The 12,560-nt window shown below is 37.6% G+C and overlaps 2 protein-coding genes and 1 pseudogene across 2 annotated transcripts; 1 reads left to right on the top strand and 2 right to left on the bottom strand.

Annotated features, from left to right (window-relative positions):
* Positions 1–648: 648 nt before the first annotated feature.
* Positions 649–6,035, bottom strand: LOC116115362 (annotated as a pseudogene).
* A 683-nt stretch (positions 6,036–6,718) lies between these two features.
* Positions 6,719–8,536, top strand: LOC116115332 (60S ribosomal protein L15-like). Its single transcript, XM_031401489.1, has 3 exons — positions 6,719–6,895; positions 7,937–8,134; positions 8,249–8,536. The coding sequence occupies exons 1-3, from the start codon at positions 6,719–6,721 to the stop codon at positions 8,492–8,494; spliced, it is 621 nt and encodes a 206-aa protein (XP_031257349.1). The 3' UTR covers positions 8,495–8,536.
* A 1,558-nt stretch (positions 8,537–10,094) lies between these two features.
* Positions 10,095–12,128, bottom strand: LOC116115363 (DNA mismatch repair protein MSH4-like). Its single transcript, XM_031401520.1, has 6 exons — positions 11,963–12,128; positions 11,247–11,299; positions 11,077–11,175; positions 10,781–10,895; positions 10,575–10,697; positions 10,095–10,259 (listed from the first exon to the last, which is right to left on the bottom strand). Exons 1-6 carry the CDS (start codon positions 11,999–12,001, stop codon positions 10,095–10,097), a joined length of 594 nt encoding a protein of 197 aa, XP_031257380.1. The 5' UTR covers positions 12,002–12,128.
* Positions 12,129–12,560: the final 432 nt, after the last annotated feature.

Below are 12,560 nucleotides of genomic sequence, written 5' to 3' on the forward strand. Positions count from 1 at the left end.
AGGTCGACGGTTGCATAAACAATAGTGGACGGCGATCGACGGCCAATCAATGTTTAATGATGGGACTTTTGATGCAGAGGTGCCGACGAATCTTATGGTGGTGTTAGGGACTTATAATGGGGTCAAAATTTGCCTATCAAGAAGGAAGTTCGACGGTTGCATGAACGATAGGTGGACGGCGAGCGACGAAAGGTTGGACGGCAGCCACTGAAAATGGATGGGTTTTGTCGTGGAGATGCCCAAGTCTATGATGGTGTTATCTCTCCTCGACGATGCTGAAATCCCGGGATTGACTCGCTTCGGTACTATTCCGATGGTCCAACCGCGGCTCAATCCGGTTTGATTAAGAATACCGGTTTTCAAGGGAAACCAGACCAGAGATGACGCCGTTCCAGTCGAACCGTTCCGACCGTTCAGTCCGGTCCGGTTTTCAAACACTGTTTCAAGGGCTTTTGTATAGACACTTATAAGAGAGATCTAATAACAAGTGGATTTCTCATTCACTTTTATATCTCTTAACTTCCACTTCAGATCTGTCTCAAAACCGTGGAGAGTATTCAGCGTTTCAATGAGAACATCTCTTCCTTTTGAGGCATTATTGGAGCATTTGAATGGTCAACTTCAAGCCTTCTATCAATGTAACTCTCTTTAGACTCTGTATGTCTTGCGAATTGAATCCTCATCTTGGCTGGAGTATTTTAGCATAGTAGCCGTTGGGCACGTGGTAAGCCATCTGGAGCTGAGTATACTGCGTACAGTTTACTTCATTCGCTGTACCTCCTGACAATTACAAAATTAACACTGTTTATGAACAAGGTACGAAATGGGTTGGGTTTGAGCCTCTCATGTTTTCTACTCTGGACTTCCCGGTTCTGATGTGTATGAATTATATATATACTATATATATATATATATATATATATATAATATATTATATATATATGGTAAACTTTTTTCTTCTTTCAATTATACCATTCTGAATGAGAGCTAAAATGTGTTATTTCCAGGTATGGAAATAAATCATAGTAAGTTTGTAAAACTTTAAAATGCCAGTGATCAGAATTGTGAATCAAGATTTGTGAACTTGTAGTTGACTAAATTGAAAGGCAATTGCTCAAGAAAATCACCTTGGCAGTGATCCTTGCTGTGATACTTTTTGCTGTTTCGACCACCGAGCTTGGTAGTCCGCCACTTCGGCTAGTAGAAGGCCATAGTGTGCGACATGTCTTTGCCCATCAGTGAGTTGAAACTGAATTTTAGTAGATCACAGAGATCAGCACAAAGCAGCCAAAATTCTATGTTGGAATTTGACAAAACAAGATAACCACCTTGAAATCTAAACGGCTGTTTCTTATATCAACATAGAATGAACAATTTTCACATTTGGATAGTGGTTGTTAATTGTGACAGATTCTCCATATGTGGGCGAATATTGTGTACCTGTTGATTATACAAATACATTAATCTTGCAATGAAGGTTTGTTTATCTCAAGGATCTTAAAAAGAATGATTTAAAACAAAAATACAGTGCGATAAGTCCACAGATTTTATATGCTTTTTCAACTTTTACAACAAACTTGAGGCATGGTAGTAGAAATGTCAGAATATTATACGCTTTCAGTGATAGGAGGTGCCACAGCAGCTCCATGCAATTGCAAATCCTCAGAAGAGAGTAGCCCTCCCGAGTTCATCCATCACATATCAGACTCCTAAACAATAACAAATATTATAGAAACTAATGCACATATTATTGAGTTCCGACCATTATATAGTCCCTTACCTTGGGAGACATTCTGCATGATAAATGCTGTCTCTTCATCTCTGTCATGAACTGTAACATGCAAGCAACCAATACCTTTTTCTATTAAAATCAACTTTTTGAAAGAAATATGCACCAGAATAAGATAACAGGGGAAAAAGAACTTTATAGCACAATGGAAGGATATTTAAAAATAAGAATGATCTAAGCACAATATCGCCCTCCTAGCCTACTCTGCAGATAGAGGAAGCTGTACGCAGACACTGCCCATCTCAAGAGATCACTAGAACTTATTAGACTAAAGCAAGGATCGTGCTTACAATAGTCAGTAAGAGAAACCTAGAATTTGAACAATCAGATTAAAAGCTCTACCTAAACATTTCCTACAGTCAGCTCCAGTGAGGAAAGAAGGTCCAGGAAGCAATATGAGGAAGTTCTACCACTCCAAAGATTCTCCCATGATATTAGTCTCATATTTGATAAAAGAATGAACATGCTGAACATATACATCACAAGTCTTCACTAAACACTACCAAAAATTTCTAACGAGCTTCAAAAATATACTTGAGGAAAATAAAAGAAGAATCACAGCACTAAAAGGCAATTTTTACCCCTTTTCCCTTCATTCGGTTGGGGATATCATCACATGTTGATTTATAGAACAAAATCTAAAAATTTGCAACAGTGGAGTTTGTAAATCATACTGTACTAGAGTTGGATTCGAGATTATCCACTGTACCCATCCTTGTAAATATACGATCAACAACCCTTATAGTTGAGAAATTAGCAGGAACATAACAACCTATCTGTGCAAGAATAATTATGAGACAGATTTGTTGAAGATAGTGCTCTTTCCACTCCTGAAGGAAACAAGAATAGTATCAAAACACAAGCATAATACAGAACTCAATCAAATTATTCTTTTGTGAAAGCCAAGTTATCAATCAAAAAGTTTAAATGAAGAGCTTTATTATCATAAAAAGTAGCTGAGGTTTAAATTTTAGTTGAGGTCACCCCTGCAGATCCTAGGCTCGTGCCCCTACAGATGCCTAAGATATAATTTACAGTGTTAAATGCAGAATTTACCCCCACTTTTTGCTCTCAACATTTATCTTATGCTAGTTTACTGCAAACTCTTTGCAATAGGATCCTTCAACTCTGCATTCGGAACGGGATGGATAAAAAGGGAGAAGGCATCGCCACCTCATTCCTAGGTAAATTTTATTTGTCCAACCCATAATCTTCACATTAATGAGCAGTGAAATTTGAGGTGACTAGGTGAGTATATTGTTGTCAGCAGCTCATCAATTTTACGGTTTTATGCATGTGAAATTGGGTGCACACGGATGTCAAATATTAAGTAAAAATAAATCATCTGGGTATTCAAACCTCTATGCATATTCCAGTAAATCATATTAGAAAAACATGGTGCATCAAATGACTTCAACTCATGCCAGGAAAAGATTTCATACATACATGTTTGGGCCGGACAATCAACATGTTTTGATGCTTCTTTTAAAAAAGATATTGTTGGCCTACAAAGGAAGCAATTGATCAACTTTTAAGAGCAAGGCTGAATTTTAGAAAAGTAAAAGAGAAAGAGTTGCAAAATTTTCCTATTAAGAAGAATCTAAATTAAGCAATAAAATAATCGAAAGATAAATCAACGTACAACAAACTCATTATGTATGCTCTCTAGGATAGGATGTCTTCCAGAATCGATTGCAATTGGGCCATTCTCTGTTAGTAATAGACATGATGAAGCATTAAGCCACTGAAGGGAAAAAGAATATATTGAAGAAGAGTTACTAACCAGTAAATTTTGGTCTAGTATATCTGTCAACAGGCTTAGTTGATATTGTATGAGCAAATGAATTAACAATCATATCTAACAGGCACAAGACCTCTGCAAGCAATGTGAGCACAGAGACATCCTCCCTTATTGAGTCTACCAATGCTACATATTGTATAAAATTACAGTAAGCAATGAATAATTATGGCAGCATGCAGCAAAATATTTTAAATTCAGATTCAGAATTGACATCCGTACATTTTAATAAAAAGTAAGAGCAGTAATTTAGAGGATAGGATAATTAAAATTATAGGGGTAAGCACGGGTAGCAGGTAGAATCGGAACTTGTGGATAGAACCGGAACCAGAACCTACCTGAAACCGACACTGTGTGGGTAGGTTCCGGTTCCTACAGGTTTTGGAATCGGAACCTGGGAAAAGAACCTGAAGCGGGTACCCAGCTTGGAATTTGTTTGTGTTTTGGTTTTGATTGAGAAATTTTATGTGACTTGTGATGATTTGATTGAATTCAAGTGTTGCCTAGAAATTAGAGGATTTATGAATCACATTGAACACAAATGAATGAATAATAAAAAATTGAAAACTACTAAATGGAGGTTTTCTTAATTTGTTAGAAGTGTATTTGTAAACTTTTAAGGTATTTTTATCATTTTTTAAACTAATAAGGGGTAACTATTTTTTACAGGGTACCCAGGTATGGAACCGAAACCTGCATTTCAGGTTCCGGTTCCTTTAATTTAAGAACTAGAACCAACAGGTTCTGGTTCCGGTTCAAGTTCCTTTTTTTGGGAACCTGCACTGTGCGGTTCCAGTTCCGGTTCCGATTCTCCCGAAAAATGCAAGGTACCCTGAACCGCTCAGGCTAATAGGGTATGCATATAAAGTATTTATATTAGATCTTTAAATATTATAGCCTAGCATGAGAGAAGATAGGCATTGAGAAAAACATAAATGAAGAGAAACATGCCAGCTAAGTGTGATAACAACCATGATTGCAAGTCCCTCATTATCTTCTCTCACCAACCATTACTGTACTAGGTCACTAATCCCTCTTGACCCCAGCAGAAGCATACATGAAGAGAAATATGCCAGCCAAGTGTTGTGATGACTATTTTCCACCAAAACTAATTTTTCAGAAGCATTTAGCAACTGAAAATCCAAATTGGAAATCGATGAAATTCCAATGATGTGAATTCACATACTATATCCATCCAGCAAGCAAATATTTGGGTAGTAAAATAGTTGTTGCTTAATGAGCTCCATGCTTCAGGAAAAGAGCATTAAAAAAATTAAGCACTTTACTGAATAAAAAGTTCCATCAGTTTCAATGGAAGTATTTGGAGCTGATGATACCAAAAAGATAACATAATAAGTCTATCACAACCTTCCAGGCAAACTTCAGTTCGTATATAGCACTCCCCAGCCGCAGACTTATTTCTGACATTCAACTGAAATTTTAGTGAAATAAAGAAAAACTTATGAAGATATTTTTCAAGATCCACAAAGACATATTAAATGCAGANCTATTTCAATTTTACCCTTGTTTAATTAAAATTTTGGACAATAATGCCCTTATATTTAAAATAATTTACAGACCACCACTGCCACCCAGCCACCACCACCACAGCCACCCAGCCACCATCGCCGACAGCGGGTCAACCACCACGGACCACCGCCGGAAAATTGTCGGAGTCCCTAAAAACACTGGAAATTCTGTGGGAGACTCCGGGAGGCTTCGATATGGCCGTTTTTGGCCATATTGATGGCCGAAAACGGCCATATCGGGCCAGATCTATTCTGGCCGGAATAGATCTGGCCGTTAACAGCCAGATCCGTGGCCGTTAACGGCCAGATCTGGTCCAGAACTGGCTGCTAATGGCCAGGGATCTGGCCGTTAACGGCTAGATCTGGCCTGATATGGCCGTTTTCGGCCATCAATATGGCCGGAAACGGCCATAACAAAGCCTTCCGGAGCCTCCCATAGAATTTCCTTCTTTTTTAGGGGCTCCGGCGATTTTTCGGCGGTTGTTCGCGGTGGCGGCAGGAGGTGGGGGTGATTTCATCATGAATTAAAGTTTTTTTATAAGTGGGGGTGTTTTAGCTAAATCTGAAATATTGGGGGTTAAAAAATTATTCAAAAATTAATAATAAAAATAATATTATATTAATATTTAAAAGAGGGTCAATTTAGTAATTTAAATAACATACCCACCAATTTATTCCCATAACCAAACATATTAATATAACATACCCACCAACTAACCAAACATATTTTCTTAAAGATTCCCAGTAATCTTCCAAGGTAATCTATCTTTCCAGTAATCCAATATTCCCAGTAATCTAACATTCCTGAACCAAACGCCCCCTCAATATTATGTTCCCTTCCCAAACATGTCCTGTTAGTCAAGTGACATTAGAACTATGAAGAACAGCAATGGACTCAGCCCATTACGCTGTGAATCATAACTTGTGCCCTATGGACCATAAACCCAACGGGCAATGGCGTCGTGGATATGATATCGAGTTTTCTGTTGGGACACACAATTTAAATGGACGGCCCAGATCTCTCCTTCCCGATAACTCTCCCTTTATAGGAGTTAGCCTTACAAACCCTAGCTCTCTTTGCAAGCGAAAACTCTAGTCACACAGACAGCGCAATTCAGCTCTGATCTAATGGGTACTCTCTCCTCTACCTGTGCGAATTTCTGCGTAACTTTATTTAGTTTATGGGTTTTCTGAACTTAACGTGTTTGTTGCTTGATACGTTGTGATAAAATGGTTTTTGTCACCCCATTTTGTTGGTGTTATGAGTGAACAATTTTAGTTGTCATTACTAATATGCTATGGAGTTAGTAGTGAGTTATGTGATGTGGTTTTTGTGAACACGCTTGTATTTTTATGTCCGTTTCATGGCTGATGTGCGGCTTAAGCACAAGAAAGGAAAATGAAAACAAAAACAGGTTTTTTTTTTTTTTTTAATATGTCTTAAATGGTTTCCTGAAATTTATTATGCTCAAAAGAAATTTGATTTTCTGGGTATAAAATGCTGTGAGTGTTATTAAAAATAATATGTATTGGAAGATGAATGTTAGTGGTTTTTGAACCGTGATTGAGTTAATTTTATGTTAGTATTTATTTATTGGTTTGATGGGAACAGGAGCTTACACGTATGTCTCGGAGTTATGGAGGAAGAAGCAATCTGATGTGATGAGGTTCTTGCAGAGGGTGAGGTGTTGGGAGTACCGCCAGCATCCTTCAATTGTTCGGGTCACTCATCCTACTCGTCCTGACAAGGCCCGTCGCTTGGGCTACAAGGCCAAGCAGGTAATGTGTTGGTCCTTGTCAGGTTCTAGTTACAAAACATAAGCCTTATTTATTGTGATGCACTGATTTACTTTAGGTCATTACCTTCTGAACCCATCATCAGTTGGTTTTGCATGCTGACATGTTCATTGCAAACAGAATCCATATTGATGGTTTTACTTTAGTCAAGAAAATTGCAGCTTTAGGGGAGGTAGAATTATAATATTTTAATAAAATTAATCACAAAAAGTTATCTATGTCTGTTCCATATATTGATCATAAGGGCATTGAAAAGGAATAAAAATTTTGTTTCTGTACCACAATAGGGGCTTGTTTTGGATGTGCATCATGCATATAGTTATGACTAGTGAGCTTTAAATCATGTTCTTATTTGTTTCATTGCTGGTTAGGTGGCATCTTGATGCGTATTCATCTCTATATGGGATGCTTATGTTCAATGATGGGGTGCTTCCTGATACCAGCTAAATTAAATCAATAATCGATTATCTGACTAAGTGGATTCTATTATCTTTAATCTCACTTTTGTCTCGATCTGGTACACTATTGTGCTACTTTTCAAATTCTTGCATTGTTAAAGTATATTCATTGGTTTAATTCATGATCACGTACTTTATTCTTGTTTTGCTTATGATATTGTAAGTTCTCCTGTGCATATTTCTGGCCACACTAATTAATATATGGAATGTGTTTGTCTTGATCTGGATGGTGAGCATCTTCATCATCTTTGTTGACGCTGTGATACTAATGTTTAAACTTTATAGAGTCATTGGCCAATTTATTTTTGTAGTGTGAATTACTTTCAACACTCAGTAACATCAATATGGTTTACCATAGTCTTTGTGATATACTTTCTTTTTTCTTGGTCTCTTATGATTTTATTTGTGTATGTTACTTTAGTTATAGCGCAAAATAATCTATCATATAAGGATGAACTGAGTTGTTATTAACCAATTGCTTGTTCTGTTAATATTCTCCTCTTTGGGGAAGCAGTTCATTTGTTATTTTTGTGCAGTTGATGAAACTGCTTAAATTGCTTTCCAGGGTTATGTCGTTTACCGTGTTCGGGTTAGGCGTGGTGGGCGTAAGAGGCCTGTTCCCAAGGGTATTGTGTATGGTAAGCCCACCAACCAGGGTGTCACTCAACTGAAGTTTCAGCGGAGCAAGAGGTCAGTTGCTGAGGAGCGTGCTGGTCGTAAGTTGGGAGGTCTCAGGGTTGTTAATTCATACTGGATCAATGAGGTTTGTGTACTAACGCTAATTTATGATTGCCCTTGTAACCTTATTTTTGAAAGTTGTTGGATATAGGTGTTTTAAAAGCTACTTAATTTTTCTCAATGCAACTCTTTTTGACAGGACTCCACTTACAAGTATTTTGAAGTAATTCTAGTTGATCCCGCACACAGTGCTATCCGCAATGACCCAAGAATTCATTGGATCTGCAACCCTGTCCACAAGCACAGGGAACTTCGAGGCCTCACATCTGCAGGAAAGAAGTACAGAGGTCTAAGAGGAAGGGGACACTTGCACCACAAGGCTCGTCCGTCTCGCAGAGCTACCTGGAAGAGAAACAATACCCTTTCTCTTCGTCGCTACCGTTAATCTTAGCATGTGCTTAGTATTACCGTCACAGTGTGGATTTTGTCTGGAGGACATAGACATAGTTGTCATTTTTGAGTTTTTTAGATTGAAATACTTGGAGCGTGTTCTATTTGGAAGTCTTACAATCTTAATTATGATTCTTGAGTTTCATAATTTTGCAGTGAAATAGTTATTTTAAGATGTTTGGCTTCTGGGTTAAGATCTTGTTCAGTCTACAAGGAAACTAATAGAAAAGCCGTGGATCATTTGCTTTTGGATTTTTCCTTGGCATTTTAACTGGAACGCTGGATATAACTCCTTTGCTAAAGGAGAAAAGGAATTATAGAATGTATCTTCGATCATTAATAATTTTATATAATACCAAAAAAGAAAAAAGTGTCTTTTACTTTTTTAATAGAGACGTCATAGGAAACCTAACCTCCATGCTAGCGAAGTAGTACAAGACCTGCTTAATATTTTAAATATTTTTAACATTCAAAAGATCTGACTACAAATTTCTTACACGCTGTTAATTGAAATTAGATTTTGGCCGAACATGTAATATGGTTTTGTAACAGTCACTTTTCGGGTATTAGATTCACATAGGTATCTTTTTTTAATAGTTTTTCAGGGCAATGTTCAGAAAACCAGACTGGACGTTGACCCGTTCAAGGATCTAGTTCCTGATTTGACCGGTTGGATAGGTCGGTTGGACCGTATACTGTACAATTCTTTTAGTCCCTAAATGTTTAAAATTTATCAAAAACACCCCTAAATAATTACACATGACTCCCTTAAGGTTTGAAATCTATCCAAAACACCCCTATTACGCGAAGAGACTGGTGAGTGGTGGCAGCAACAACGATCAATGGCCAATCGAAGTTTGGAATCGTGGGGCTTTTGATGTATAGATTCCGACGAATCTTATGGTGATGTCAGGGAGTTCTACCGATGTTGGAATTTTCTAAAATCAAGAAGGAAGGTCGACGGTTGCATAAACAATAGGTGGACGGCGATCGACGGCCAATCAATGTTTGGAATGATGGGACTTTTGATGCAGAGGTGCCGACGAATCTTATGGTGGTGTTAGGGACTTATAATGGGGTCAAAATTTGCCTAAATCAAGAAGGAAGTTCGACGGTTGCATGAACGATAGGTGGACGGCGAGCGACGAAAGGTTGGACGGCAGCCACTGAAAATGGATGGGTTTTGTCGTGGAGATGCCGTCAAGTCTTATGATGGTGTTATCTCCCTCGAACGATGCTGAAATCCGACGGGATTGACTCGCGATTCGGTACTATTCCGATGGTCCAACCGCGGCTCAATCCGGTTTGATTAAGAATACCGGTTTTCAAGGGAAACCAGACCAGAGATGACGCCGGTTCCGAGTCGAACCGGTCCGACCGTTCAGTCCGGTCCGGTTTTCAAAACACTGTTTCAAGGGCTTTTGTATAGACACTTATAAGAGAAGATCTAATAACAAGTGGATTTCTCATTCACTTTTATATCTCTTAACTTCCACTTCAGATCTGTCTACAAAACCGTTGGAGAGTATTTCAGCGTTTCAATGAGAAACATCTCTTCCTGTTGAGGCATTATTGGAGCATTTGAATGGTCAACTTCATAGCCTTCTATCAATGTAACTCTCTTTAAGACTCTGTAATGCTTGTCGAATTGAATCCTCATCTTGGCTGGAGTATTTTAAGCATAGTAGCCGTTGGGCAACGTGGTAAGCCATCTGGAGCTGAGTATACTGCGTACAGTTTACTTCCATTCGCTGTACCTCCTGACAATTACAAAATTAACAAAGTTTATGAACAAGGTACAGAAATTGGGTTGGGTTTGAGCCTCTTCATGTTTTCTACTCTGGACTTCCAAGGTTCTGATGTGTATGAATTATATATATATATATGGTAAACTTTTTTCTTCTTTCAAATTATACCATTCTGAATGAGAGCTAAAATGTGTTATTTCCAGGTATGGAAATAAAATCATAGTAAGTTTGTAAAACTTTAAAATGCCAGTGATCAGAATTGTGAATCAAGATTTGTGAACTTGTAGTTGACTAAAATTTGAAAGGCAATTGCTCAAGAAAAATCACCTTGGCAGTGATCCTTGCTGTGATACTTTTTGCTGTTTCGACCACCGAGCTTGGTAGTCCTGCCACTTCGGCTAGTAGAAGGCCATAGTGTGCGACATGTCTTTGCCCATCAGTGAGTTGAAACTGAATTTTAAATAGATCACCATGAGTCAGCACAAAGCAGCCAAAATTCTATGTTGGATTTTGACAAAACAAGATAAAGCCACCTTGAAATCTAAACGGCTGTTTCTTATATCAACATAGAAGTGAACAATTTTCACATTTGGATAGATGGTTGTTAATTGTGACAGATTCTCCATATGTGTGGCGAATATTGTGTACCTGTTGATTATAACAAATACATTAATCTTTGCAATGAAGGTTTGTTTATCTCAAGGGATCTTAAAAAAGAAAGAGAATTAAAACAAAAATACAGTGCGATAAGTCCACAGATTTTATATGCTTTTTCAACTTTTACAACAAACTTGAGGCATGGTAGTAGAAATGTCAGATAAGTTATTACGCTTTCAGTGATAGGAGGTGCTCACAGCAGCTCCATGCAATTGCAAATCCATCAGAAGAAGAAGTAGCCCTCCCGAGTTCATCCATCACTATCAGACTCCTAAACAATAACAAATATTATAGAAACTAATGCACATATTAATGAGTTCCGACCATTATATAGTCCCTTACCTTTGGGAGACATTCTGCATGATAAATGCTGTCTCTTTCATCTCTGTCATGAACTGTAACATGCAAGCAACCAAATAACTCTTTTCTATTAAAATCAACTTTTTGAAAGAAATATGCACCAGAAATTAAGATAACCAGGGGAAAAGAAAGAACTTTATATGCACAATGGAAAGGATATTATAAAAATAAGAATGATTCTAAAGCACAATATCGCCCTCCTAGCCTACTCTGCAGATACAGGAAGCATGTACGCAGACACTGTGCATCTCAAGAGATCACTAGAACTTATTAGACTAAAGCAAGGATCGTCTGCTTACAATAGTCAGTAAGAGAAAACCTAGAATTTGAACAATCAGATTAAAAGCTCTACCTAAACATTTCCAGTACAGTCAGCTCCAGTGAGGAAAGAAGGTCCAGGAAGCAATATTGAGGAAGTTCTACCACTCCAAAGATTCTCCCATGATATTAGTCTCATATTTTGATAAAAGAAATGAACATGCTGAACATATACATCACAAGTCTTCACTAAACACTACCAAAAATTTCTAACGAGCTTCTAAAAAAAATATACTTGAGGAAAATAAAAGAAGAATCACAGCACTAAAAAGGCAATTTTTACCCCTTTTCCCTTCATTTCGGTTGGGGAATATACATCACATGTTGATTTTATAGAACAAAATCTAACAATTTGCAACAGTGGAGTTTGGAAATCATACTGTACTAGAGTTGGATTCGAGATTATCCATTGTACCCATCCTTGTAAATATACGATCAACAACCCTTATAGTTGAGAAATTAGCAGGAACATAACAACCTATCTGTGCAAGAATAATTATGAGACAGATTTGTTGAAGATAAGTGCTCTTTCCACTCCTGAAGGAAACAAGAATAGTATCAAAACACAAGCATAATACAGAACTCAAATCAAATTATTCTTTTGTGAAAGCCAAGTTATCAATCAAAAAGTTTAAATGGAAGAGCTTTATTATCATAAAAAGTAGCTGAGGTTTAAATTTTAGTTGAGGTCACCCCTGCAGAATCCTAGGCTCGTGCCCCTACAGGATGCCTAAGATATAATTTGACAGTGTTAAATGCAGAATTTACCCCCACTTTTTGCTCTCAACATTTATCTTATGCTAGTTTACTGCAAACTCTTTGCAATAGGATCCTTCAACTCTGCATTCGGAGAACGGGATGGATATATAAAGGGAGAAGGCATCGCATCCCATCATTCCTAGGTAAATTTTATTTGTCCAACCCATTAACTCTTCACATTAATGAGCAGTGAAATTTGAGGTGACTAGGTGAGTAGTA

The sequence above is a fragment of the Pistacia vera genome, unplaced genomic scaffold, assembly GCF_008641045.1.
Source record: "Pistacia vera cultivar Batoury unplaced genomic scaffold, PisVer_v2 Contig737, whole genome shotgun sequence".
Lineage (NCBI taxonomy): Eukaryota > Viridiplantae > Streptophyta > Magnoliopsida > Sapindales > Anacardiaceae > Pistacia > Pistacia vera.